Raw genomic sequence first — 27,279 nt, 5'->3', positions numbered from 1 at the left:
TATTTTAAATAAAAAATAAAAAAATCATTTCATTAATAAAAAATAAATAAAAATATTTTAATAAATTTCTAATTAATTTATTATTAATAATAATATCTAAAAATTAAATAATAAATTTCCTTTTAATTCAATAATAGACGAAATAAGCCGTGATAACTAGGTTGAATAGTCCCCATCTCAGCAATTATTGGTTATTTATTTTTTCTTGTCTAATAATCACAAAGTTTTTTTTTAAAAAAAAAAAAAAAGAAAAAGAAAAGTCTCTACGCGCAAAGAAAACGTTTTTGAGAGTGAGAGCAATCTTTTTAAGAAGACTTGACTTGTCGTTTTGCTACTAGTCATGTCATTGTGGTCCAGTAATCCTGTAAGAGATTAAAAATATAAATTTTAATATTTTAATATATTTTTTAAGAGATTAAAAAATATTAAAAATATTTTTTAATATTTAATAAATTTTAATATATTTAAGATGAATATAATTAAAAATAATTTTTTTAGTGTATAAAAAGATAAAATTAATAAAAATTATAAAATGAAAGATAAAATTTAGCATTTGTGTTCTTTATTTTTAAATTATATCACAATGAAATTAATTTTTCAATATAAATAATTATATATCATTATTGTCACCATGTCGCAAGACTTCTCTTTTAGAAGAAACTTCATTTTATTCTATCTATTAAAATTTGGGATGTTAAAAAAGAATATTTAAACATTTACATTGATTTTATATCTAAACTTTTAAATTTTATGATAAAATTAAATATTTTTAATTTATTATGATTACGAGTAAAATATTAAATTAAATTTTAAAAAGTTAAAAATAAATTATAATATAATCTTTAAATTTTTATTTAACTAATAAAATAACTTTTAAAATAAATATTTTTATTTTAACATTTCTTTTTCAACCCATTATTTAAATATCATTTCTATTTTTACACAAATATGTGAAATTCAAAATGTGGAACAAAACAAATGAAACTTTATAGATTAAAACTTTATTTGCTTAAAAATATTGTTTAGAAAAATATTTTTTTATATTTTTTGATATTTGAAGTACTAATATTTTTTTTATTAAAGTAAAAATTAAGTTATTTTTTATATTTTAAAAATCTTATTAAGACTAGATATAAATTTGTTAATATATTTTATTTTTTAAATTATAATTATATAATAAAAAATAAGTTACTTTATTAAAAAAAATTTCTGTGAAGAATATTGTTTATGAAAAAATATTTTAAATATAAATTATTTTCCGTAAATAAATAGAGTTTAAAATACAATTTTCTATATATAAATAATATGAAAATAATTTGTAATAATTTTGAGTGTAAATATTTAATGCAATATTATAATATATAATTTATATGATGTTTTTATATAATAGGAATTCATTTCTATTAAATATTTTTTACATATAACAATATTTATTATTATATTTAATAAATATAAAATATATTTATTTTTAATAAAAAATCTAAATTAAGAATTTTAAATGTATAGAAATTTTAAAATCAAATACTAGTTTGAATATTCACTTAAAAAATAATATTTAATGGGAGGTTCTTTAAGAAATAGTATAAAATTAATTAATAGGATTATAATAATTAACTTATATGTTATTATAATATAAAAAAGTGAGCAATAATTTTAGGATAATAAAAAAAATAAAAAGTGAAAAAAAATTATAAGAAAATGGAGTATATTAATTAGATTTTTATGTTAAAAAATTCAATTATTATAAATAAATAATATTACATCTAAAGGCAAAATAATATTTTTTTCCCCAAATAATATATACTTATCAGTAATAAATATATATTTTTTCTCAAAATATTTCTTCAGAAATACTATTTTGTAGTAATGATTCAATATTATTAATTTTTTCTTGGAGGTTTGCATGCTGTTTTGGTATACTCAACTATTTTCTTCAAGTCCCCCTCCATTATTGATTTTAATTTTAACTTTTAAAATAGACCTAGACTTTAATTCAATTATATATAAAATTATCTTATGATGTTGCGAATTGTTATTATTTTTACTATTGACGTAAGTTTACTAAGCGTGTGATTTGGTTTTAAAGCTATCATTTTGTGCCAAAAGTCCAAGTCTTCCTCGTCTTCCACTTTATATTCATTAACAAATGCCATTATTTTCCATAAGAAAGCAACATTTTTTTTTCTTTTATGCTTTTTTTTTATTATCCATAAAAACTGTTATCATTTTTGTTTTGTTCTTTTATAAGAGACCTTGACTTTAAGTCAAATCCTTTACAATACCTTACTAAAAATTTCACACATAAAAATTGAAATTAATTTATATGATAACTCAAAGATCGATGAATAATCAAATTAAGACATATGATCTAGTTAAAAGTTTAGAAAATAAATATTATGAACAAGTTTAGTAAATGAGAGTAGTAATAATTATGGATATAAAATATTTAAGAGGTTTAAGATTTATAAATCGTAAAATAATTATGAGAAAAACACATAATGAAATTCTCTTTTTGATGTGTTCAGGGATATTTATACTTCTGACCTATAAAAGCGGATTAATAATGAAAATTAGTAATGGATAATATCGATTTCTAAATAATAAATGATTAATAACGAATATTAATGTAGGAAATAAATTAGTAATGGATTACCAAATCCGTTATCAAATTTTATAACGGATATGCATCTGTTACGAAATGATTTTAATTTTCATTTTATAATAATGAATATCCAAATCTATTACTGAATTGTAACTTGTTAACGTATTTTAGTAACGGACTATAAGTTAGTAACAGATGCAATCCGCTACTAAAGTTAAATTTCTATCTTTCTTTCCCCCGTGATTCATATAATTTTTCAGCCCTGCTAACAAAATTTCTATCCATTGAAGCTACCGCTGTTAGCCATCTCTTTCTCCCCTCTCGTCAGTTCATTGTCGTCTCTTTTTCCTTTTCCCTTTTATATTGTTGTCTTCTTATCCGAGATTGGTACATAGCTGTCTTCTTATCGGACATTGCTATTAGTCGCCAAGCTTGGCCCCTTTCTTGCTCTTGGAGATGGCGTTCTTCATATTGTTGTCTTCTTATCAGAGATTGGTACATAGTTGTCTTCTTATCAGACATTGCTATTAGTCGCCAAGCTTGGCCCCTTTCTTGCTCTCAGAGATCGCGTTCTTCTCTAGCTTTTTGCAATTAATTCTCAAATAGTATTTCTTTTTTAGTTCGTGTATAAAGATAAGGGTATTAAGAGTTTTTTTTTTTTTTGTTATTTTAAGATTCTTACTTTCGCTTCTCCTTGTATAAACAACATTCTTACTTTTGCTTCTCCTTGATTTTATGCATCTGATTTGATTTGATTTGTTATGTTATAATTGTCGTGGGTTTTAATACTGACAACTAAATAAATGGTTTGGTAACAATAATGGTAGTAATCAATATTGAATATTGTGGACTGTGATGCTAAGAGCGATGGCCAAGTATTATGTTGGTGGCCAATGATGGTGGCTTAATGTCCAGGAGCTGTTAAAATAAATCACAATTATATTACATTTTCCTTTTTAACTATGTCCTACTCTGCATTCCATTTTCCAAAAGATTGCTTAAATTTTTGTAATTCTGCCAACAATAAGAAAAAAAACTCCACCAATTAATTAAAAAAAAAAAAAGAAGCCAACCTCCCTGTAGAATACAACATTGAGCTGCTACTTTTCTTCTACTCACATTAGATACCGAGTAAACATGCTAATTGGAGCTATAATGAATTATCCTATTCATTTACAATTTTGGCTGCTGCTGTCCTAACTGTATCTGTTAGATCTAAATGAACTCGGTTCCCAGACTCTATCATTTCTTTCTGGGAATTCAAAGAGGAAGCTAATGCTACAAATAAATTACATGTACACCGAAGCGTTAAGATACAACCTGATTATAGCAGTTGTTAGAGATTTGCTTGGCATTTTGTCTATCCTTCAATTATATCCACAAATAAAAAGACCAAGCAATCCACGTCTTACATCTGGGACTTGTCAGGTTGCGAAGAGAGCTCTTTATCAGCAAAATGAAGCAACCTTCTAAGCCTTAAAACCATGTCACAGTGACATGGCAGTGCAGTTCTTCGCTCCAAATATGCTGGACTCACAGTCATCCAGGATAAGGCATGAAGTTCAGCTGCTAAAGACTCGAGAATCAAGTGGATTTCAATTTCGAAGTCTCTAACCTCAGAGCTCAAAGGTCGCGGTCCTTGCTTCATAATCCCCCTAGAGATTTTCTCTTGGGTGATGTTATTACCCCCATAATAATCAATGAGACTCACAGAAAGAACCGAGGGCCATTCTTCCCGCGAGTTGCTTCTGTAGTCTTTCCTCATAGAAGGTACAGCTTTGGAAACCACAAAGCCAGTTGAGAGGGGAATTGCAGAGCCCTTACTATGGAGAAGATGTGCAAGTGGTGGTGACTCGGCAGTGAGACATGTGGGGAGCTGAAGAGGTGTTGAAGGGAGAAAGCGCATGCTGGGTGATGGTATTAAAATGTAAGATGCAGAAGAAGAACCGAGAGATTTTACAGGAGTGAAACCTTCCAAATATGCACCAACACCATTGCTACCCTGAGTTCCTCCTGCACAAAACAAGTTTCAAAGGACAACGTGAAACAAAATCCTGTATACACCTGATCCCCTGGACATGATATTATGTCCCAAGAATTGCCGTCTCCACACTTCCACAAAGGGAGTTTCTATAGTTACTTGATTTAAAATAAAGTTTTTACTTGTTATGGAAACAAACAAAATTTTATGAAAATTTTATATTTATAGTATAAGTTCACGAAAAGTATTATTTACTTTTGTAATCATTTATATGTTAAATTAACAAAAATTGATTTTTCAAATATATAAATGAAACTTTTTACAAATTAATATAATAAAACATATTAAATTAATAAGGTCCCATTATCAATAGTTTACAAAAATATGTTATTATTTTATATTATAAAGTGTGTAACTTTTTTATACTTCTTGAAAATGTCACTATTTGTTACTAATTAAGTATTTTTTTCATAAAATAATTACTTCACAAAAATATATATATCTTTTCTTATAAATTTATAAAATAAAAATATCCTAGATATTTTATTCAAAATTTACAATTTTTTTTTTTAATTATTATCATTTTTTTATAAATATCTGTGTATTTTCTGTAATGTAATTGATTTATGAAAAATAGCTTCACTTTACAAAATATTTAAAGTAAAATATAAAATTTTCATCAAGTTTCATATGTTTTTGTAATAAAGTAATTATATTTTTGTTTTTGAACAAAGTGACCATAGAAGTCCCCTCGACAGAACATACTTATGAACAATGTTATGCATGCATGTGCTTGAAAGCTGTTTCCTTTAATTTCAGTACAAAATATGGCGACAAATTCGAGAACATGGTATCTCAAGTTGCTATGCATCAATTTATCATCACAATGATAATAATACATCAAATCACATTATAGACTTGTGTGACAATGGTAAATAACAGACCATTTAACACGAGGTTAAAGAGCAGTGTAACAGCAAATACCCCTTTTGTCCACCATCATTTCCCAATTCAACTCCCTAAATTATGACTCACAAAGTGAAAGCATTTTAATTGACCAGAAATTATCAGTGTCACAATCTCAGCTAGAAGTCCAACACAAACTTCAATCCAGTGGACATGTTAGCAATTGCAATCTTGGCCAATCCAAATATAAAAAAAGAGGAAAAAGAGAAGAAAGTAGTGAAGGTTAATAGTGTCCTAAGAGCAATAACCTGAGGAATTATTTGCAGGTAATTCATGAGCTCAACATATAAGAAATGATAATGATTGATAATAATATTGTTTGACAAAGAAGTATGCCAGTGATTAATAATGTTGAACAATTCATGGGAGACTTGGCTTACCTGGAGATGTTGAATCTGCTTGATAAACCAGATGCAAAGAATGGTCAATGGAAATTGCAACAAAACTGATGCTCTGAACCCACTGAAGCATTCCCCTCGAGTTATCAACCGTATGTCCACCTATAAGCTGTTTTCTTGCAGAAGATTGCCCTAAACCACCCTTCATAAAGCCAGAACCTTTTGAGTGAGGGCTATACATTGGACTGGGCGAGGAAGGAAGAGTTCTCTCTTGCATTAAACTCATCTCCTGCTGTTGCAAGGTAGCTCCATTACTGCTAGCAGACATCCCATCAGGCATAGATCGCCGCAGTTGCAGGGGCCATTTCTTCACCTCAGAACCCCCAACTGAATAAATAGCTTTCTGCCATTCTATGAATCACAAGGCAGAAGGAATTATATTTGTCCAAATACAGAGGTAATCAGCCATGTCTTTTATTTAATAGGCTAAACAAATAAAAGTAAACAAGTGGATGATTGATTTTTTCTTTTTAGCATATTAGAAGGTTCTAAAAGAAAATAACATAAACCACATACAACGACTCCATAGTAACTAGTTGAAACAAAATTTACAAAAAGAGACATGGCCGATAATTTAGACCGATCACATGTATAATAAAAAAAAAACGCTTCTGAATAAGTTCTAATATTAAACATAGAAAATAAAGAGCAGTAGCATGCAGAAAACCCATACCTAGGCATTCAAGCTCAAAGAAATTTCCAATGCGTGTAATCACAAAGTCTCTGGGCTTTGCAGAACCAATATCATGAGAGGAGCAAGCCTGAAGTATCTGACAGCCTTGCTGGAGAACTTGCACAAAGAGGCATTGCAACCCCTTTGTGTCCTGTCGACTGCTAATTCCGCCAAAAGGAAATATATGGCTGTCAAGCAATTCTCCCCTTGCATCTGTCCAAATGCATACTAGCCAACGCCAATCCTCTGTCCATCCATAGCAACAATGCAGGCTCGGAAGAGTCTTTTGGTAACTACCTCCAAAGCCATCTGGCTCCAATCCATCAAGTTGAGAGCCTGATCCAGCATCTGCACTCACTGCTGAGCTGCCACTTTGCATGAAGCCTCCACTACTATCATCAGATAACAGCTTCGAAGATTCAGCAGTTAAATTGCTAAAAACTGCAGGTGCAGCTGCATGCTCTAGAGAACCAGGTTCTGAAAGAATAAAAAGTGGCTCAAACATGTAGTGAATTTCATCCTGATGAAATAGATCTCCATTTCTGTTTGGATCACAGTTCAGTCCTCCAGCCCTTGTTGTTTGCCATGAGTTATCCCAAGTACCTGGTCTCAAGCCAGCATCAATTTCACCCTCTCTCGGAAGTGAAGGTCCTCCAAGTCGAGGACCGACACAATCCTTCCACATTGCTGGAATGGAAGTCATTTGCGCCATGACAGGATGAGATCTACTAGACAATGTTGATGATTGAATATCATATGAGGATCCTTTTGAAATTCGCCGAGCCTTGTTGTATACAGTGAAAGCAGTCTCTTTAAGAATGACAAGTTCATTAAGAGCAGGACTTGTGACCCTAAAAATAGCATCAACAGTCACAATTTGCAAGACCAATTTAGGAACATTAAACCCTGAAAGTACTAGAACATTTGACGCTGATGCTTCATCCACAACTGCCGAGCTACTTAACGCCTTGCCAACCTGACTCAGCAATAGAGGCCTCCTCTCTCTATCTGATGGAAGAATTGTTGATCCAACAGCAACAGAAGATTCAATGATGGTCTGCAGAACTGCGATAGGTTCAGGAAAGGGGCAAACCACGTAGATAACCTGAGTGAAGAAACCAATATAATGTAGGCACATAAAGTCAGTTCTACACTAAATAGAAAGCAGTTGAATTAGTTTTGCAATAATAATTTAATGCGACGACTGTTCTTTCATTAACATCCCATTTGCAAGAAAGTACGTAGCATCAATCACTAAAAGTTACACATTACAAGATTTAAGTGATTGAATTGATACCCTAAAGTGTATTAGATTAAATTTTGTCAATTTAAAATTTAATAAAAATGAATTGCATATATCCAGTTTCAAATTCGACCTGCTTTCAAGGGAAATTTTGGCTTTTGATATATAAGTTGGATTTCTACCAAATTTGGCATCTTCTGGTCAAATTGCAACTACACATGGTTCCACAATCCTTAGAACAGAAAATTTTAATTTTTTTACCTTATTCCAAATATACTAGCTGGGTAACATGTGGAATTCAATGAAACTGAATTTACTATGCTTAGAGATTCCAATACAGCTAGGATGATAAAATCATTGCTCAATTTGAGCAGGCAAATGATATAACACATGGAGCGAATTGAATCAAGTTCAGATGAGTTAGTTGAGCCATGCAGATTCTCAAGCTTAGAACTTCTAGATAAACAGTGACCTTCCAGATTACTGGAAATCAGAAATCACATAGAACCAAACATTTCCAACAAACTAAACAAAAAAAATATGCCAGCACCTTTATCAATCATGTATAGGCACTAATTTCTATGACCGCAAGGCAAGGAAATGTTTGCAACTATATCAATGTATTCTCAACTAGAAGAATCAAAGTTATGCGAAACAAGGAATTTTAACAAAGGAAAATTGGAAGCAACCACTTACCATACAAGGACCACTATTTCCTTCTTTTGTGTTTGTTGATACACAAGGACCAATTTTTAAGGATTTAACAGCCTTTGAGAGAGACTTAAGATAGCTTGTCAAGTCCCAACCATTGGAGAGAGAGAGAAAATAATCACTTATTGAACCCACAAGAGATGTATTACTGCTTTCTATCTTCATTGATTGAGGACAATCAAGCATCACAAAACCAGAAGTTGACAATTTCCCCGAGTCTATCTCCATTTGGTTTCCCAAACTCTGCGGTTGATGAGTTCCCAGTTTGCAGATCTCATAAACTGAAGTAGAAAGCTCACTGTAAGAACTAAGAACACTTGAGGCATGATGCCATGAGGCACACAACTTGCGTAAACAAATGCACAGAAGAAACACTTTTTTTTTGTGTATTAAACCTTAGAAAGTGAATATAAAAATGACAATAACAAAAGAAGTCTCCTATAGTACCAGCAGCATTTTAGATTAAAAAATTGGCTGCAACTCAGTTCCATAAAGATACCAAGTAAAATAGTTATCCAAGTAAAGCTTATCTGATAGATAATATCACCATAACGAAACTCAGCAATCACTTTGTTTCTCGTGCAGAACAACTAAAAGTATCCTTCCCTAAGGAGTACAATAAACTTGTCACAGAAGCATAGGAAAAAAAGCCACTCACCAGTTCCAAGTTGTTGGAAAAAATCAGCAGCAGCAGAAGTAAGAGGATCAATGTCTGGACATATAACACAGTAAGAGATCTGGAAAAAAAATTATGAACAAAAAAGTCATTGAAAACAATAGCAACATTCAAATCCTCTAACATAAATACATCAAGCACACAAAATACGTATGTTAAATTCGGGCCAGACCTAAGGCCTGGCCCGAATTTAGGCCTGGCCCAAATTTAACATGATATCAGAGCCTCTCATCCGATGTTGGGCCTCCCAAGTCTGGGCGTGAGGGGGTGTGTTAATCCCACATCAGTTGCGGAAAGGGGGTAATATGCCCCTTATATGAGCCATAGGCAATCCTCCTCCTTAAGCTAGCTTTTGGGGTGAGTTAGGTCTGGCCCAAATTTAACAATGTACAAAAAATAAAAAAACAACAAACAATTGCAACATAATTCAAGAACCTTACAGGTTTTGGTGAAGCATATGGCTCAAAAGGAGCCTTTTCCCAGAGTTGTAAGGAGCTTGCCGATGTCTTGAGCCAATCATCCTGATACCTATTATACAGTATTTGCATTATGATATATGCAATGATCACCAAAATAATAAGAGATTTTTTGATAGGGCGGGTCAAATACACGTGTTTTGTCCTATATTTCTTTGACATATAATAAGCTCTGTATCAATGCAATTTATGCATATAGCTAACCATTGCCAAAACCAGCCAGTTTGGCATTCTAACAACTCATGATAAAATGAATGACTCAATTTATTATTGTGTTGATGCGACGCAAATTGCATAATCATGATCAGTACCTGACGAGCATAGCAAGGGAAGGAAAAACAAAAAGTGAATGAGTCAATTTAAAAATTGCCATAATAAGGATCATACCCAACAAGTATAGCAGGGGAAGGAAGAACAAAAAGTGATGGCCTTCGGGAGCATGAAAGCTGGTCTGACTCTATTTCTTGGCTCAATCTCCTTTGGCCAGAGTCATCTGCTTTAGCTCCATCCACTGCAGCAACTGCAAAACTATAAGTCACCTGAAAATTCCAGAACATAATGAATAAATAATCAGTATACCTTTAAGGCAAGAAGAGGCACCAGCAGAAGACTGGGCTGGGCTCATTGGTTCTCCAACAGATAAACATACAGTGCTAGAAGAATCTTTGCACTCGCTTAAAGTAGATTCAGCCAAAGATCCATCACACGCAATGCCTCCATCACCCGACTGACTACGGCCTCTGCACCAATCAGTGACAGATAATGGGCCATCCAAATTCTCGAATGCAGATTTTAGCGCTGTTTTGATTTCAGATTGAAGCAAGCTAATCACAGAGGACGCGTGAATCTGGATCCAAAAGAAATATGAAAAATGAAAAACAAAAATAAAAGGAAGGGCACTCTGATCATTGTGCATGGAAGATCCAGGCATGTAGTATATGGTTGACCATATCATCCCACAAGACAGATATGTGTAGAAAGGAACAACTTACATCCGAAGAAAGAGGATCTACTAACTGCATGCCAGCAATGTCCAGGGAATGGCAAGAAGCCAAAGTTCCCCCACAGCCTGCATGGACCATGGAAGGCCCACAAGAAAATCCACGTCTCCAGTGCTCTTGTAATGCAAGCCAACCATAAGGACCATCACTACAATCTGCATCAAGAGCCACATCAACAAAGGAAGTGGCTTGCTGGACAAGCAATGCCATGCCATCAAGCAGCTCCTGCAGGGGTTGTCTATGCTTATATGAAAGCATTCTTTCTTCGTTCAATGAATGATGGGGTAACGATTGACTAACTTCAATACTTGGTGAACTGCTTGGTTTGGCTACTTTAGGAACAGAAACAGAGCGCCAAACTCCAACAGGTGCATTGAGGTGACCATCTAGCACTCCATCAATATCACCGGCTATCCTAACTGGTATAGATTCTTTCTTCTTCACCTCGTACCTGCTAGATATATTGTCTGTCATGGTACTTCCATCACCAGGCAATTCACTCAAAACAGTGCTGCTGCTTAACCTACTCAAGCTTATAGGTGCAGGGTTACAGGAAGACAACAGTACATGTCGTACCCTACACATGGTAGCTTGGAACATGAGACATTCAACTTCAGTTGCCAACACAGTCTTCAAAGAAAGTAAGAAATTCTCTGATCCTACTGTGGCTTCCGCCATTTTCCTCTGCACTGATTTGACGACATTTGTAGAATTGAAGGTAGAGAATGAAGATGGTACCAATCCCTCGCTTGTAGCAAGGCCCTCACTTTGTGTGACAGATTTTCTATTAGGTTGTTCTCTAACAGTCTCTACGTGGGTGTAATATTTCTTTATATCCATCCTGACACCTGCTTTTGCATTCACAGGCATTCCACTCTTCTCATCTGATCCATCTAAGCACGGAGAAGAGGGAGGTGTTGCACTGTACGTGTAATTGTTTGTACTTGAATTTGAACTCTCAACTTTGCGAGACTTTGGGCAATATGTGCTTCTGAAAATTGATGAGGAGAACTCACTTGTGCTTGTTTCAACTGCCCCATATTCTGGAGCAAAGGACATCAGAGCCTCAGCTTTGATTAAATGATCAAACTCACCTGCAGAAGATGGCGGTATGTGGTTCACTGGAAGTGATGTGAGAGCATCAATTGGGATTTCTTGACTTTTGCTCATGCACTCCTCTAGGACTCCTGTAGGAGGTGGATTAAAGCTCTCAAAGGATGAAAAACCTACAGGCAAAAGCATATGATCTGCAACATCCATTACCCCAATAGGGCTGCTAACAACTTCTCCACAATCTGGAGCAGAAAACATAAGAGCCTGCGACTCTGCTGTTCCAGGAGGCTTAATGAATAAAGAGCAAAAGAAAAAAGGACCACGATTAGATTCAGTAAAAGCTTAAGAACTTAAACATACACATATGCATATACATGCTTGCATCACATGGAAATAAAATTTCTAACAGAAATAAAATGAAAATTAGATCAGACAGTAAACTTCATCAACTGTGTCAATAACTACTCAACCTAAAATCTTAAGCCTGTAAGTGAGGGCACCGAGAATAATCTCATATCTCCAACACACCCCCGCAGCTTGAAGCATAGACAAGCACAGGCCCACTTTAGCTTGTGCAATACAATTAGTCAAAAAAGGGACAGCCAAGATATGAATTCTAGACAGTTTAGTCTTTGGAGGCTCTCATACCATATCAAAAAACTAGTCAACCAAAAAGCTTAAGTTTGCAGGTGAGAGACGCAAGAATAATCTTATACCTCCAACAAACGAAATTTATGGTACCTACAAAGTTAAATGCTTTGTTCATCCTGCTCAGCATAGTACTTAGCTGTTAAGGCATGATCCACTAATGTTGTGGCTAAGCATTAGGTAACTTGTTACGTAAACCTCAAAGCCTAAATCAATGCAGGATAATTAAAATTGGGGAAAAGTCGAAATCCACTCCTATACCTTTCATCAAGGGCCAAATAAGACTAATTTTAATTTTTTGGCCTAATATACCCATAACTTTGCATTAAGGGCCAAATGTCCTAACATACTAAAATATTTATTTTTTAATAATAAAAAATTACTTTCATAATTTTTAAATGTTAAATATTATTTCTCTGGAGAATTAATGAAATTTCAGAAATAATGTACTTTACAGTTAAAATTTAAAGAAATAACATGTTATTATTAAAACAATTAATATTTTAACATGTTCCAACTTATTTGGCCCTTAATATAAAGATGTGGGCTTCTATGGCCAAAAAATTAAATTGGCTTATTTGATCCTTGATGAAAAATAGAGGGGCAAATTTGAACTTATTTCCAATTAAAATTGATTACAGTCACCTGGTGGTGCCGTGGTGGGATATGGAACCAAGGTTCCAAGGCAAGAAGTAAACAAAATGTAGAGGGCTTCTGGGAGTTACTGCATGCTTAAATGGATAGTTCTTTCTTAGGTATGTCATAGTAGAGATGGGTTTTAAAGACTTCATACATATGACACCTTCCTTGCCCTTTCAGGTGCTTGCAAACCAGGGAGCCCCATACGACTTGCAGACTAGAAAGAGACAACTAAAATTGGCTAAAGAAGAAATCAAGCGTTAGGCAGGGACTGCTGTCAACAACATGCCAAGAGTAATGGACATTGGTGATCTAGGAAATAGACAAAGGTGATTGATCACTTGATTGAAAATTGATGACTGTAATACAATGTATCATGGTTTTAATAATGGCCATTATTTATAGGTTTTTTATCCTCCCATTACTGTTACACCTGTTGTTTAAAGGTGGAGAAAAATTGTATAATTGGTGACAGCCATTATTTACCATTAAGTAGCGGTAACGATTCATTACCTAATTTTTAAGCTATATGGAGGCAAAAACTCCAATTTTTTTCCTAGATTGGAAAATTTTATGCTATTATATCTCACTTTTCTCAAGTTTCCATCAAAAGCTAACTATCTATCTACAAATGCCTCACTTATTTTCTCTTAAAGCTAAGATCATCAACTATTTTTATAATTCCATATATTTATACCTTATAAAGTCTGAGTTATTTATCTTTGTATTTGGCATCTTTTTACTTAGTTGTTAAAGACAATAATATTGGATGCCACTCGTCAAATTTAGAGTATGAAGAATTGTTGTTTACCATCTATATTATCTACATTGTTATGTTAGCTATAAATTAATTATTTTTAAAGATGCCTAACAATGATGGATTTGAATGTCTTTATTTGGTGTATTAATGCTTACTATTCGATTGGGTATTATAGTTATATTTGTATCTTTAAATATCTCTTCATTCATGAGCTTTGCAAATTTTTCTTCTAATTTTGCGTAGCAATAAGCTGTTAGCTTTACATTACGGCTGTTATAAGCCTGTTTCTATTACCTGTTATAGCGACTGCAATTTAAATCTTTGCTGTGTATGTATTAAGAAAAACTTAGTAGCCATATCATTTTGCCAGTTAAGGTAAGCATGCATAATACTGTAACTATTCTTTATCAATGATCCTTAAGGCTACACCTGCTATTCATAGTCATTTCCATTATCATAAAAAAGAGAATGCTAGACAATGGCAAGACCTACTGTTGTTCACACATCGTCAGACGAGCAAACCCATAGAGAATAAGAAATTAATAAAAAAATATATAAAAAAAGGAAGAAAAAAAATCCCACAATTGTTATGAATAGAACTTTTTATGCTATTTAGTAGCTTTAGAGAGTTTAACTTTAGTTATTAATGTAGATCAATAACGAGTATTGATAATAACATTGCAACCGCAATCTTTTCTGGTTGGTAGAAAATGTGTCCATGGACAAATGTCAAATCATGACACTACTTTTACATCCCCCCAGATCAAAAGTAGAAGGAAAACATGTATCTACATATCATATAACTGACCCAGTATAAGAGAATTACCTCTCCAAAAGGCAAGGCATCATTCTCAAAGAAGTCATCAAAATCACCAAATTCAGACAGAAGAGCTTGGATATTAATCCCCATGCCTCTATCATCATCATCCCAATCTAAATGAGATCCAATCTGCTCATTTGCAACCCCTGTGATGGCTGAATTGCCAACATCAAAAGAACCAAAATCAGACTTGTACACATCTTGCATAGAAGCATTTTTTATGGTGCCCATTTGACCAAATGACTCTGCCACCCCTGTATGAGGACGCTTAGAACCCTGCAAAAAATTAGAAAAAGTTTTTTCCTTCAAGTTAGATTCACATTGACCAACCGTATAATAACATAAACAAGTCTAACATGCTTTATAATTTAAAATAATTTCCAACTACATAAAAATTGTCCTAAAATACTTCCACCTGAAAAATAGTCCCAATGAAAATAAAAATGCATGCATTAACATTAATCAGACAATAAAACATATTTACTCCCAAACCAAACCGGTTAACTGAATTCGTTCATTCAGTTTGGTTTGGTTTAAACAGAAGCTGCTCAGCCCTACATAACATAAACATTCCTTGCAACAGTCGGCATGTTGAACACCTGTCCATGTGACATTACAAATTCCAACTGCAAATACTTTGGCAGGAACTACATAAGGCATCTTTTTGCAAAAGAAACAGCTAAAATAAGACTGAAACACATGATTTTGTTGCTGATTTCCAAACAATAATGATGTTCTTCTCTGACCTAGAAAGGGTGTGGGACACACCCACATTCCCAGATCAATACATTTTTTTAGGACATTAACTTATTTAAGAAGAACGCCATATTAGCCAAATGGCCAAATTTAAAATCAGTGTCCCGCCATTAGTCAACTATTAAAGTACCTACTTTAGTGCCCAAGACATCAGAAGAAACAACCTCACAATCAGAGCACATTAGTTCGAACATAACAATCGCTAAAACTTTAGTGCCCAAGACATCAGAAGAAACAACTTCACAATCAGAGCACATTAGTTCGAACATAACAATCGCTAAAAAAAGGTGAAAAATGAAGGGCAGGATGCTCCGTAAGATCCTTATAATGCTTCATCTGGAACATGTTCAAGATTATGGTTCTAGATTATATATCAAGTCACATGTTCAAGGCAATTTTCATGCAACCTAGCAGATCTTATTTTGTTTATATATATAGTTTGGATCCAAATACGTCTGAACTTGCACTTGTTAGACCTGCATACTTTAAAATTAGCTGTCATTTTCTAAATGTGTTCACTCAGTGATACATCAGTGTGTTATTTGATAAAGACTAACACTTCCTGTGATGGGTTCCAATTCACAACCTGTTCTAGCCCATTTGTAACAAGCGGCGGATCCAGAAATTTAAGTAATTTAAGTGAGGGAGCCCAATTTTATTTTATACTATGGTCTTTAATTTCACTAGAAAATTTTATATTTGAAAAAAAAAACATAAATTATATCAATAAATCCAAAGCAAGATCTGTAAGAAATGCAGGAGAATAATCACTCCAAGCATTCAACCTTAACATAGAAACAATTGCTCTAGCTAACAAATGAGCACATTGATCGCTTAACATCATAAAACATGATAGAAAAATTTATATCTATATAAATATTAAAGATAAAATTCTCAATTTGAGTTTCAAAGCAATTATAATAAATTCACATGCATATAATTTTACAAGTTGAATTAATTTGCCTATGTTAGAATTTTTTTTAAAAAAATGGAATAATTCAACTTATTACCCGTATAAACACTATTTGATTTTATATATATTTAAATTTTTTTAAAAAAATCTGTCTTGTAACCTATTAAACTCATTTTAACATTTCTTTTTCAAAGTTTAAAATTTATTTCTATAAATGTAAATAGTCTAACATATAATTTCCGTAGTATAAATAGAGCTACACAAAGCTACCACTTTTTAACAATAAAAAGTAATTATATAAAAATAATTAAGAGTGAGTTACTTTTGAAAATAAAAAAAAATGACTAAGATACTCGAAATTGAAATCATGAAAATTAGAAGCAAATTTTCTGCATTCAAAAATAATAAAGTAGAGTGGATGTTGTAAAAAAAATAATTTTTGGGGTTAATGGTTTTATATATTAGAGAATTATTATTAAGTTCCTACATTTTTAGAAAATTTACTTATTGATTTTTATATTAGAATCACTTGAGTAAAACATCATTATATTTTATAAACTTAAATTGTTTAGTAATTTATCAAAAAACTGTTAGTTAATTTGTTTCAATTTTAGTAAGAGACACTAATTGATATTTAAATTTATATATATTGAATAATACGTATAGTTAAATTTATATAGACTAAATAATGTAAATATTCAAGATAGGTTAATGGATTTTTTTATTAAAAGATTAAAAGATTTTGATTTTATAAAATACAAAAAGCTACTTTAATTGTATAATTTTCAAATAGTGAAATAATGAATTAATGAATTTTATACAAATTTAGAGACTTAATAATAATTTTTCTTTTATTTTTTTTAAAATTAAAGTAAAATTACTTAAGTGGTACTCAAAAATTTTAAAAAGTCCAGGGCCCCCCTTGGACCCAATGTGGCTCCGCCACTGTCTGTAATGCCAGACTCAAAATTCAAAACGATTTGGACGCTAGACAATACAAGCAATTAGGCTGTTCCTTACCAAGTCATACAACTTGCTCAAGACTTGGCATATTTCATTAAAGTATCAACATGTATTTGAGAATAGCATATATAGGATGTCCTTGCGTCTAGATTTTGTAAATATTTTGGCAGTCACACCATCTTCATCTTGATAAATGGGATACAAGCTTTGCTCCTAATGTATAAGAACTTGATATGTGAATAAATTTTCAAATATAAAATACACCTAAATAAGGTTATAAATAAGTTCTGTGACTAACCTTTACCTGCTCAAATTTTCTCATTGTCCAAGAACAAGAAACCAAAAATAGGGTGATATACAGGATCATTAAAATCATAATTGGGATAACAATTTAAAAGAAGTCAGTACTTTACAACTGATTTTGATTTGAGACCATTTTATTAACATAACAAATCATTTGAGCCTGGATAGCAAACTTATGCAATTTCATTGTATTATGTTTCTGACAACATTGGTGACACCAGAATCCAAAACGAAATGCATGAATATATTAGATAATGGAATTAGTAATATGAAATGCAATACCAATTTGGGGCCATCATTTTCCAGATGATCATTAGACGATAAACCCGATTGTCTACATGATAATGAATCAGCATCTGCCTCAAGATCACCACCTTCCATGGTCATTCTGCGATCACTATCACTAGAACTGCTGCTTATGGAGCCAATACTGCTACTATTACTATTGCTACTACTGTTATAGCCATGCTGCATGCCATTAGATTCTATCCAAGATCCTTCTATATTATCTATATCACCGCCACTGAAGAAACAAGTACAAAAAGCAGAATATGAAGATTCATGATCAAGAATGAGCTCTCAGCATTATCGTAATTACTTAAAGAAAGAAAAAGATAATAAAAATAAACAAAAAGAAAAGAGAATAAAAGAAAAAAATTGATAATAATGGCTGAATTAATTCAGTATCTAATTTATGCATTAAACAACCATATTAGATATCTATTTGGAAGCAAAACAACAACATTAATCAATTAAATAGTAATTTATATTAAAAAACTAAGAGCCAAAATAAACAGAAGAACCTGAGGTGTGACAAAAGGAAAATTGGAAGACTAAATAGTCTATTTTCAAAATTACAAGCACAAAAATATTAATACTAGAAAAACACATACGCTAAATAGTAAATTACTAATTATCAATTTTCATGTGCCAATTCAACTCTTGCTGAAACAAACTCAGAGCACCGAAAAATTGTTTTACTTATATTCTAGCAACTGAGGGGTGCACCCCTCCCACATCCTGCAGAAGCACAATTGTACCAGCAAATAGACCCGAACTAGCCATTGCGACTTTGATGCGTTTGACAAGTATGCCACTCAACCAAAATTACTATGTTGCACTTGAGTTACAGGGCAAATGGAACATGAAAGTTCAGGCACCATGGAATCAAGTTACCGAGGAATCTCAATTCCCAGCTCTCAAAATATTCATTGATTAAATCTACTTCAACCTAATAACTAACCACATGTAAGCCACCTATTTCTTACCCGACAATTTTCACATTACATGAATAGTTCAGAAGAATGAACAACTTGGATTTAAATTCAGTAGCCTCAAATGGGAATACCTGTATCTAAGCAATTGATGAATTGAAATAACGTAAAAGTTATGATAGAACAAATGAAGTTATTCAAACAATGCAAGCATACCATGTGACAGATTAACTGAACCAAACAAAATGCTGAAAATTTTTTAAGAAAAAGATCTTCTAAACACAATACTTCAACAATGACATCTTTCTTTCAGTAAGTGCCAAAACTTAAAACTATCCAAAAAAGTAGAAGAAGAAGAAGAAAAAGGAAAGCACTAACCAATGCATGAAGAAAGATGAACCAGGCAATGATGGCCCTATCCAATTTTGGAGCCAAAATCTGCAAAGTATAACAAGCATTAGTCCAAGTTACATATATAAATACACTAAAACTAATCAGAAATAACTGTCATCATCAGGTCAACCATGACAAATTCCTAAGACTATTACCCAGAAACAAAACAAAGAACAAGCAAAAAGATGGTTTTTGTTGAACAATCCAGGTTAATGCATGTGCATGTACACAGAAGTAGGGTATGTGAGAACAAATTGAGATGAGGAGAATGTCACTTCCATAGTAGATACTATTCCAGCACTACAACTAGAGAACTTATACTGCACTTGGATTCAAAATAAATTATACTTAGCAAAAAATTTAAATACACCTTTTCAGAGATGATCTAGCAAAAGATGTTTGCAAGACTGGAACAACTACTGCCTCTGCTGGATAGATAAATGCTTTCTCATGTAACGATGTTTGAACTGAAGATCCCTTATGATCACCTCTTCCAACAGCAGGAGATTCCACAACATGATTCTTAGGTAAGTTTCTGATTGAATGTGAGTTGGATTGCAATCCCTTCTCATTTTCTGATCTAGGACAACCAAGTGTCACTTCAACATAGCAATTCTTCCCCCTCAGCAAGCAGCCATGCCCTTGAGAAAAATGGTTTGGTATACCTATAAATCCATTTGATGTCCTAAACTTGCCAGAACTGCTGAAGAGAACAATAAGATGGTGGCTCATATACGCATCCAGAAAAGGAGGGAAGTGAAGAAAATGCAGATTAACAAATCAAATACAGTCAACCTGAAATATACTTGCTTGACAAGATCATTGGGACAACATCCTGTGAGCCAACCGCGCATCCCATGAGGAGCAACGATGACTGCAAGACATAAAATAAGACAATTTAAACATAGCTTTGACAATCATGGTTGCAAGGCAACCACCCGCTAATAAAGAATGAAAAAACGCAAGGGAAGAAAAGGGAGTATTAATCAAATTGGTCACATCCCAATATGTAGCAATAACAAATACAATAATATTAATAACTAAACTTTGATTCTGAACTAGTTGGGTTGACTATATGGAACCTTTTACACCATTTGGCTATATTTGAAACCAATTCCATATCAATATCAAAAAAAAAATGTAAAACTTTTCATACTACTTTCTTTCACATCATTTTAGGTCTTCTATTTCCATTCTCCCCATTCCATCACTAACTTATGATACTTCTATACAGAGGCATGGGATGCTCTATGTTTGACATTAACAAACCACCTTCATCAACCCTTTCATTCTATATCAATGTGGTGGTATGTAATCTCCAACAAATATGGTCATTAATTAATTTTATCCACCATCTTAATGTTGGAGTCTAGATACTCATCTTAACATCAGCACATGGTTCTAAATCACAGTCACGGCCATGTTCGTTGTCCCGGTCACGAGAAACAAAAACACGCCTATAACAGTTGTAAAATAATGGTCACAACTTGGCATTATACAAATTTTTTTGAAAAATTTGCAAAATTCGTGAAATGAATGGAAATTAATAGATATAAGTAAGACTAAGATACACAACGATATAATTGGCATAAATATATCAAATATAGATTATTGAAAAATTTGCTAAGTTCATGAAATGAATAGAAATTAATAGATATAAGACTAAGATACACAATGATATAATTGGCATAAATATATCAAATAAAGATTATAAATCTATCATCTTAAATATCATTACGCTTTCTTTAATTTATATCAAATAATTATGTAAATATCAAAAAGCTAAAAACTAAAAACAAGTAATGAAAACAAATGTTTAAAGTGCAACTTTTAACAAAAAATCAACAAGAGTTATATTCAACAAATAAGGGGAAAAAAACTAAAAACAATAATAATGAAAAGAAAAGCTAAAAACAAAATAATAAACTCACCTATTAGAAGAACTAGCTATGGAGTGGAGATATTGCTTGATGATTCTTAGCTTAAAGGGAGAAAATTATAGAAAGGATAAGAAATTTGTTTGAAAAATAGAGATTATGAAGGAAAAAAGCCACGTTCTTGTCTGAAGCTCGTTAGAAAGAATGAAATGGCATATGGTTGTGTTGCATGACTTTTTTGAACCAGTCAATTATCGGCAACAGTTGTTGCCATTAAGTAACTGCCGATAACAGTCATTACTATTACACCACGGCCGTGCAAGTTACAAAGAGCCTATAATACCAATGAAATGAGTAATGGCCCCTCAAAATCCCATTACATGATAGTCATTATTTGAGTCCACGCATCAGCAATTTTTCCCCTATTCATCTTGTAAAATATGTTGTATCTTAGATGTCTAAGATTTCCATAAAACATAATTGGCTTGATTACAGTTCTATAGAATTTATTATTCACTTTATCAAGGATCCTACAATCTCACAGCACATTGGTTCCACTCTTTCATTTCATCAATCATATTTTGATCCTATGAGTTACATCCTCATCTATCATTCATTCTTTTGGATGACAGAATCTCAATACTCGAATTGGTTGTAGTTTGGCACTCAAAACTCCATCGAATTAGGCATCCCTTCTGCTCCTACACAAGCTAAACTTGCAATGCATATATTTCATCTTACTTCTACTTAGTCTAATTTCTTATCATCAAGACTCTTTCTCCACAATTCCAACTTTTGGTTAACTTATGCACTAGTTTCATTCAACATATTTGAAAGTAAAATGCACCATCAAATGTCATCTTGAATATGACTACCATAAAATAGGTAAAGACTCAAAACCAATCTCTAATGTGAACATATTAATATGGGGAACTCATCCACATTCCCTCTTTTTCACATTTGTAACCACCACTCATATAACGTTTATATATTTGATGGCAACTCGCTTCTTCTCTAACACCACCAAAGAACTTCCAGTGATACTTTATCATATGCATTTTCTAGATCAATTAATACCAATTTGGAGATCCTTATTTCTGTTGCTACAAACTTTTATTGATCTTCTCAACAGAAAGATAGGATTGTTGTAGATCTACCAGGCATAAAGCTAAGTTGATTCTTTGATGCGTTAATAGCGTCCCCCATCATGAACAGGATGTGGAGCACATTGCAGGTTAACTGCTAGAAGCTTCACGTTCGCAACAGCCCAAGTCTTTTGCAATTGCTAGCTCATCTACAGCTACACTTGTCAAGCTCTTACGGAACCATCCCTCAACTGATCATGTTAACCAAGAATATTCAAGTATGCTTCCCCATAATGACGATAAGCAAACTTATAGAGGACGTATTGTGAATGGAATTAGGTTATTCAAAAGTCTAAGACAATTTGGAATATTCTCAAGTTGTTCATTTGAACTTACATTGAATGGAGAAATTACGCACTCCCAAGAGAATAAGAGTGATCCCAGCCACTAGCCCAAGTCACAATGAGGCTATACTTATTAATCTACCAACTTCCATTTTTAATAAGCTTTTGCTACTTCTCTATTCTGCTCCAAAAGCACATCTAATACCATTCACTGTCCCAACAATGTCCAATTTCTTTTCTTTTAACACACTTACAATTTCTGCTTCAATTTCCTAATCCCAAACCCCCTTCCTTGAAATCAGAACCCTACTAGTTAGTTGCTTAAGATTTTCCCACCATAAAAGCATTTGTAGATTAATTCCTTCACATGTTCTACATCAAGGACCCTCATTGAAAATCTATTGGAAAAAAAACTAAATTCAATAAATAATACTTATATGCAACAATCCCCAGGTCAAAGAGAAGCATTGAATTGAACATCCTAGGTGTGGTTTCTAGGAAGATTGTATAGTATATCATTTCTAACAAGTATGAGCATACCACAAGCGTATAAAAAACAAAGTCATGCAGCATATGCGCCAACCTGGAAGTCTGTAACCAGAATTATTAGCAGAATACTTTGAGACTCTTTCTATGTCACCAGTTGCAAGTGGACGGATATGCCTAGCAACAAATAAGACAAATCAATAAAAATCTAACAAGCTTTATACCTTACAAAACATCAGGACCACAAAACAAACTAAGGTATGAAATTCCACCAACTTTGCAGATATTCTGACATGCACAAATATTGCCTCCTCAGTAGCAGCAAAGATGAACTCAACTGTAGGTTGTCTCCTGCATGAATACCAAAGGAAAATATGCTAAACCAAAACACCCAATATGATACCAAAAAACTCAAATAACAAAACTATAATCATTGATAAGCATAACTAGTTAAGCAATAAAATTAGATAGATACACAGAATATGTATGGAGAGAGAGAAAGAGAGAGAGAAAGAGATTATAAGCAATGAAAAATATCTGTCGTTGAAACATTGATCTCACTGGAAAAACAAATGGAAAAGAATAAAAGAACAATAGAAAACAATAACCACCATTGAAAAAATCAGAGGTTAGCAACAAAATTTAAGTATAATAAATCCTCAATTATTACATGATGCAAAAGTTAGGTGCCTTTTAGAAACTTAGCATGTCAAACAAGGGTCACCAGAAATGCAAACACAACAAAGAATTCCCTCTTTAGTTTACTCAGGTTAACCTTAAACTAAGACAAAATCACAAGCTCGCTTCTTCTTTGTCAATTCACCTTTGATCACCTAACAATATTCCATCATAAAAGTGGATGAGAACTCCACCATAAATGAAGTAAATGCATGTGCATCCGAAAGGAAACGCCCTAGAATGTAAGACTACTTAGTTCTGACTAGGAGATATGAGGTTTGAATCCCATTAAGACGGGTGATGGGACCAGTGAAGGTAGTAACTACTTTATAGCAAAAAGCGCAATGGACCTCAAACTCCTATCATAGAAGTACACCCAAATAGGTGCCATGTGTCAATTACTACCATGAGAAAAACACAAAAATACCAACATATGCCATGGGTTTAACTGTGGACTGGCTTGAGAACACATATCAAGAAGAAAGCAAAAACAGCAACAACAGCAAAAGAAATGCCACAATCACAAAAATATTAGGTAACTAAAATAATAGTCATCAATAGAATTACAAAATAACTGATCAATCAAAGCATTAACTTCAATATTTATACTATAACTCGTTAACAACTAATTATATCTAACCTGAAGAGGCCTTCACTTTGAGACGGGTGATGCTTTGAAAACACATCTCCAAATCTCATGTAAGAAAGTCCAACAAGAGCTCTGCCAATTTCATCACAGAAATTTTCAAATGAAACCATGGTGGATGACATTTAGCTCCAAAAGTATAGGAAATAACAGAAGTTTACTTTTCTATACAATTCCTTAACGATTGTGAAAGGGCCACAGCAACTTCTTCATTGTCCCCAGGTGCCACCCAAATTCCAGAGGCAACAACTTGTAACAGATGCATAAAATATTAAAATATTAGAAATATGCCACATATGCAAATAATATAAGAAAAATTGCTGTAAGAGAGAGAGAGAGAGAGAGAGAGAGAGTAAAAAGAATTAAAAGGGGTAATAACTGGTTAAGGAACATAATAAACATTTCATTAGCTCCCAGACCAATGAAAATTAAGAATATAGCAAGCAAGAGAGAGAGAGAGAGAGAGAGAGACTAGGGAACAAATTTTACCTCTTAATCTAGACACAGCAGCTTGAGCCTTCTCAACAACAGTAGAATGACGCCCAGGAAGAAAAAGCCATAGTTTTATTTTCTCATCTGTCAGGCAGTAATACAACTAGACATCATCAGATACACCATAATCTATGAAACTTCATTCTCTTTCCGTTCCCCTTGTAAATGGACTTAAGGATCACCATAGATGGTAGTTGACCAGTGTTTGTTGTCCTTACCAGGATTGTGCAAACCCTGAGATGGATCCCAAGGTCCAACAAAGGAATTCGTCCATGTACTGAGAAATCCGTCTTTCTGCAACTGCAAATGAGACCAAAGCACAAGCCATGTAGCAGCATCTTTCTGCTCTAACTTTACACTGTCCAAACCCAAAGAGATCCATACTGTATCAGTGATTTTAAGCATGCAATGGCAAGCAACTTGATTTAGATTGGCTTCAGCTGTAATAGAAAGACATAGATACTGGTGTTTTACCTCTTATCCAGTAGAGAGTTCAAATCAGATTCATTAGGGAGAAACTGGAACCATGATACCTGATGAAGGCCTCCCTATAGAAATAGGCAATAGTATTTAATAAAATAGTTAAGTGAAAAGAAAAGCGGCCAGTTAATAACAATTTACTCAAGGATGATATACATAAAAAATTCAGACCACATAAGCACAATAATTCAGTCTACGTAACAAGCTAAACCAATTTTCTGCCTGAAACATTGATGAAACCAACACGAGTAGAGTTCCAACAAGCACATCCCTTGATTTCTGCAAAAATGCCTGTTACAAAAACCCTAATTCTAACAACAGCAAAAATATGCAAACAACCTAGAAATACATAAAAGACCAATCCATAAACAATAGATTAGTGCAAACAACCTAGAATCTTCATATATTTCAGTTCACAAATAAATTAGGAATTAGTATGCATTTCAGACAATGGATCCATAAAAATTTGAAGATGTAGGAAGTTGGGGGAAAAAGGAGGAGAGGAAAAGGGGGAAACTGAAACCGTCATACCCCAAAGGACACGACACTGTTGCACCTCACTAAAGACATTAGCTAAGTTTAGAAAAACTCTAGCGGTTGGAACCAACAGGCATAACATCCTTAAAATCGAAATGGCAAACCTCCAAGGCCTCCATCCCACCTTTTAAGCAGTCATAAAATAGAAACTCCAAACTCTAGCTCTCATTACATGGTGCAAAGTGCCCTTATCTTTAAGGATGAGAGTCAAGGTCTTGCAACTACTCAAAGCAAACATTACACATGATGCAGATGACAGTTTCCAATTGAGTTTCTTCCACAATCATGAGAAATCAGCCCCTAACCTATCAGGGTAAGGTTAAGCAATGGCCCATAGTAAACCCTTAGAATAAAAATTTCAGAATCAATTAAATTGACCAAAAACATTGCAAGAAAGAACGCTAGTCAAGAATCAAAATAAAAGATTCAAAATTAAATCATGTTGCAAGAAACAATCTGTGGCCAATTTTTACAAACTCACACTTGAAATTAAATAACAACGACTTATCATGTGTGACTGTGAGAGCTCAGGCAGTCATATAACAATACTTTTAGCTTACACTACAGTAAGCACATTTAAACACCAAAAATCATCAAACAAAAAGGGCAACACCTCAGTCGACCAAAAAGTGGTAACCGAGTAAATAATAATTAAAAGAGAAAAGAATTCAGAAACTCAAGGGCAAAAATAAAAACTAGGCCAGAAACATACAATTCTGAAAACATTTGTCCACATCACTTTAATCTGTTAATGCTCCCTCCCCGACAGCTTCTCGGTAACTCCAGAACCCTCCACTACAAAACTCTCTCAAAGCATATCTCCACCTGCAAATAAATCGTTGAGGCATATAAACTATAATAACCCAGAAAGGAAGGGAAAATTATTTAACTAAGTCGACACTTGCAAAATTGAACCGGTGGTGTTTACAAATTATACCTTGTAAGCTCATTCTCCATCAAAAATAATAAAATAATTTAAAATAGAAAAGCAGGCAACGTAAAGTTTATAAATTTTAATGAACCATCGAAGCCAAAATAGGGGGAAAAAAAAAAGAACTCAGAGGATGAAGAATTGAAATTTCAAACACAGAAATAAGATATCTTATTAGAAAAAAAACCCTAATTAACCATTTTCATGCTAACTTCGGAAGTGAATAGCTTAGAATTTACAGAAAAGTATTAGAATTTGATATTGAATTAGGAACTTGATAGTAAGACAATATCTCAGCTTTTCTTTCTTAGATTCCGATAATTTTCTCAAGAACAAACCAAAAGATGAAAGAATAAAAAGAGAATATCATTACCTTTAAACGCAACCAGAATTGAAAGGCTTTGTTGGTAGTTGAAGCTACTACAGTTGTTTCCTTCGTCACTCTCTGCAAGTCTTAAGGTTTTAGCGAGTTCGATCGGTATTATTACAAATTCATTGGCACTGTTAATTGATCGGTGTAATGTTAGATCCAGG

The 27,279-nt window shown here is 33.1% G+C and overlaps 1 protein-coding gene across 4 annotated transcripts; it reads right to left on the bottom strand.

Moving 5' to 3' along the window:
* Positions 1 to 3,682: 3,682 nt before the first annotated feature.
* On the bottom strand, positions 3,683 to 27,279 carry LOC110599947 (mediator of RNA polymerase II transcription subunit 13). 4 transcript variants are annotated; one of them, XM_021736587.2, is made up of 23 exons: positions 27,119 to 27,279; positions 26,527 to 26,639; positions 25,272 to 25,345; positions 25,016 to 25,155; positions 24,795 to 24,881; positions 24,467 to 24,554; positions 24,300 to 24,380; positions 23,258 to 23,332; positions 23,079 to 23,158; positions 19,985 to 20,063; positions 19,560 to 19,892; positions 19,175 to 19,234; positions 17,865 to 18,105; positions 14,654 to 14,923; positions 10,719 to 12,068; positions 10,306 to 10,573; positions 10,114 to 10,246; positions 9,691 to 9,778; positions 9,233 to 9,311; positions 8,560 to 8,855; positions 6,621 to 7,725; positions 5,930 to 6,298; positions 3,683 to 4,615 (listed from the first exon to the last, which is right to left on the bottom strand). In XM_021736587.2, exons 2-23 carry the CDS (start codon positions 26,548 to 26,550, stop codon positions 4,011 to 4,013), a joined length of 5,925 nt encoding a protein of 1,974 aa, XP_021592279.1. In that variant the 5' UTR covers positions 26,551 to 26,639; positions 27,119 to 27,279; the 3' UTR covers positions 3,683 to 4,010. The 4 variants fall into 4 exon arrangements, with proteins under 4 accessions (XP_021592279.1, XP_021592281.1, XP_021592282.1 ...); XM_021736589.2 differs by having other exon boundaries at positions 10,114 to 10,237; XM_021736590.2 differs by having other exon boundaries at positions 10,114 to 10,265; positions 10,376 to 10,573.

Source organism: Manihot esculenta, chromosome 14 (assembly GCF_001659605.2).
Source record: "Manihot esculenta cultivar AM560-2 chromosome 14, M.esculenta_v8, whole genome shotgun sequence".
NCBI classification, from domain to species: Eukaryota; Viridiplantae; Streptophyta; class Magnoliopsida; order Malpighiales; family Euphorbiaceae; genus Manihot; species Manihot esculenta.
This window is presented reverse-complemented; position numbering and strand designations above follow the sequence as displayed.

What these genes read in the sequence shown, in the direction of transcription:
- LOC110599947 (XM_021736587.2), bottom strand. Translation starts at nt 26,550, where the DNA reads ATGTGGACAAATGTTTTCAGAATT. An exon ending in CATGTCAGAATATCTGCAAA is followed by an intron (nt 23,159 to 23,257) that starts GTTGGTGGAATT and finishes ATTTGTTGCTAG; the next exon opens with GCATATCCGTCCACTTGCAA. An exon ending in CTTTGAGCTTGAATGCCTAG is followed by an intron (nt 6,299 to 6,620) that starts GTATGGGTTTTC and finishes TGTGATTCATAG; the next exon opens with AATGGCAGAAAGCTATTTAT.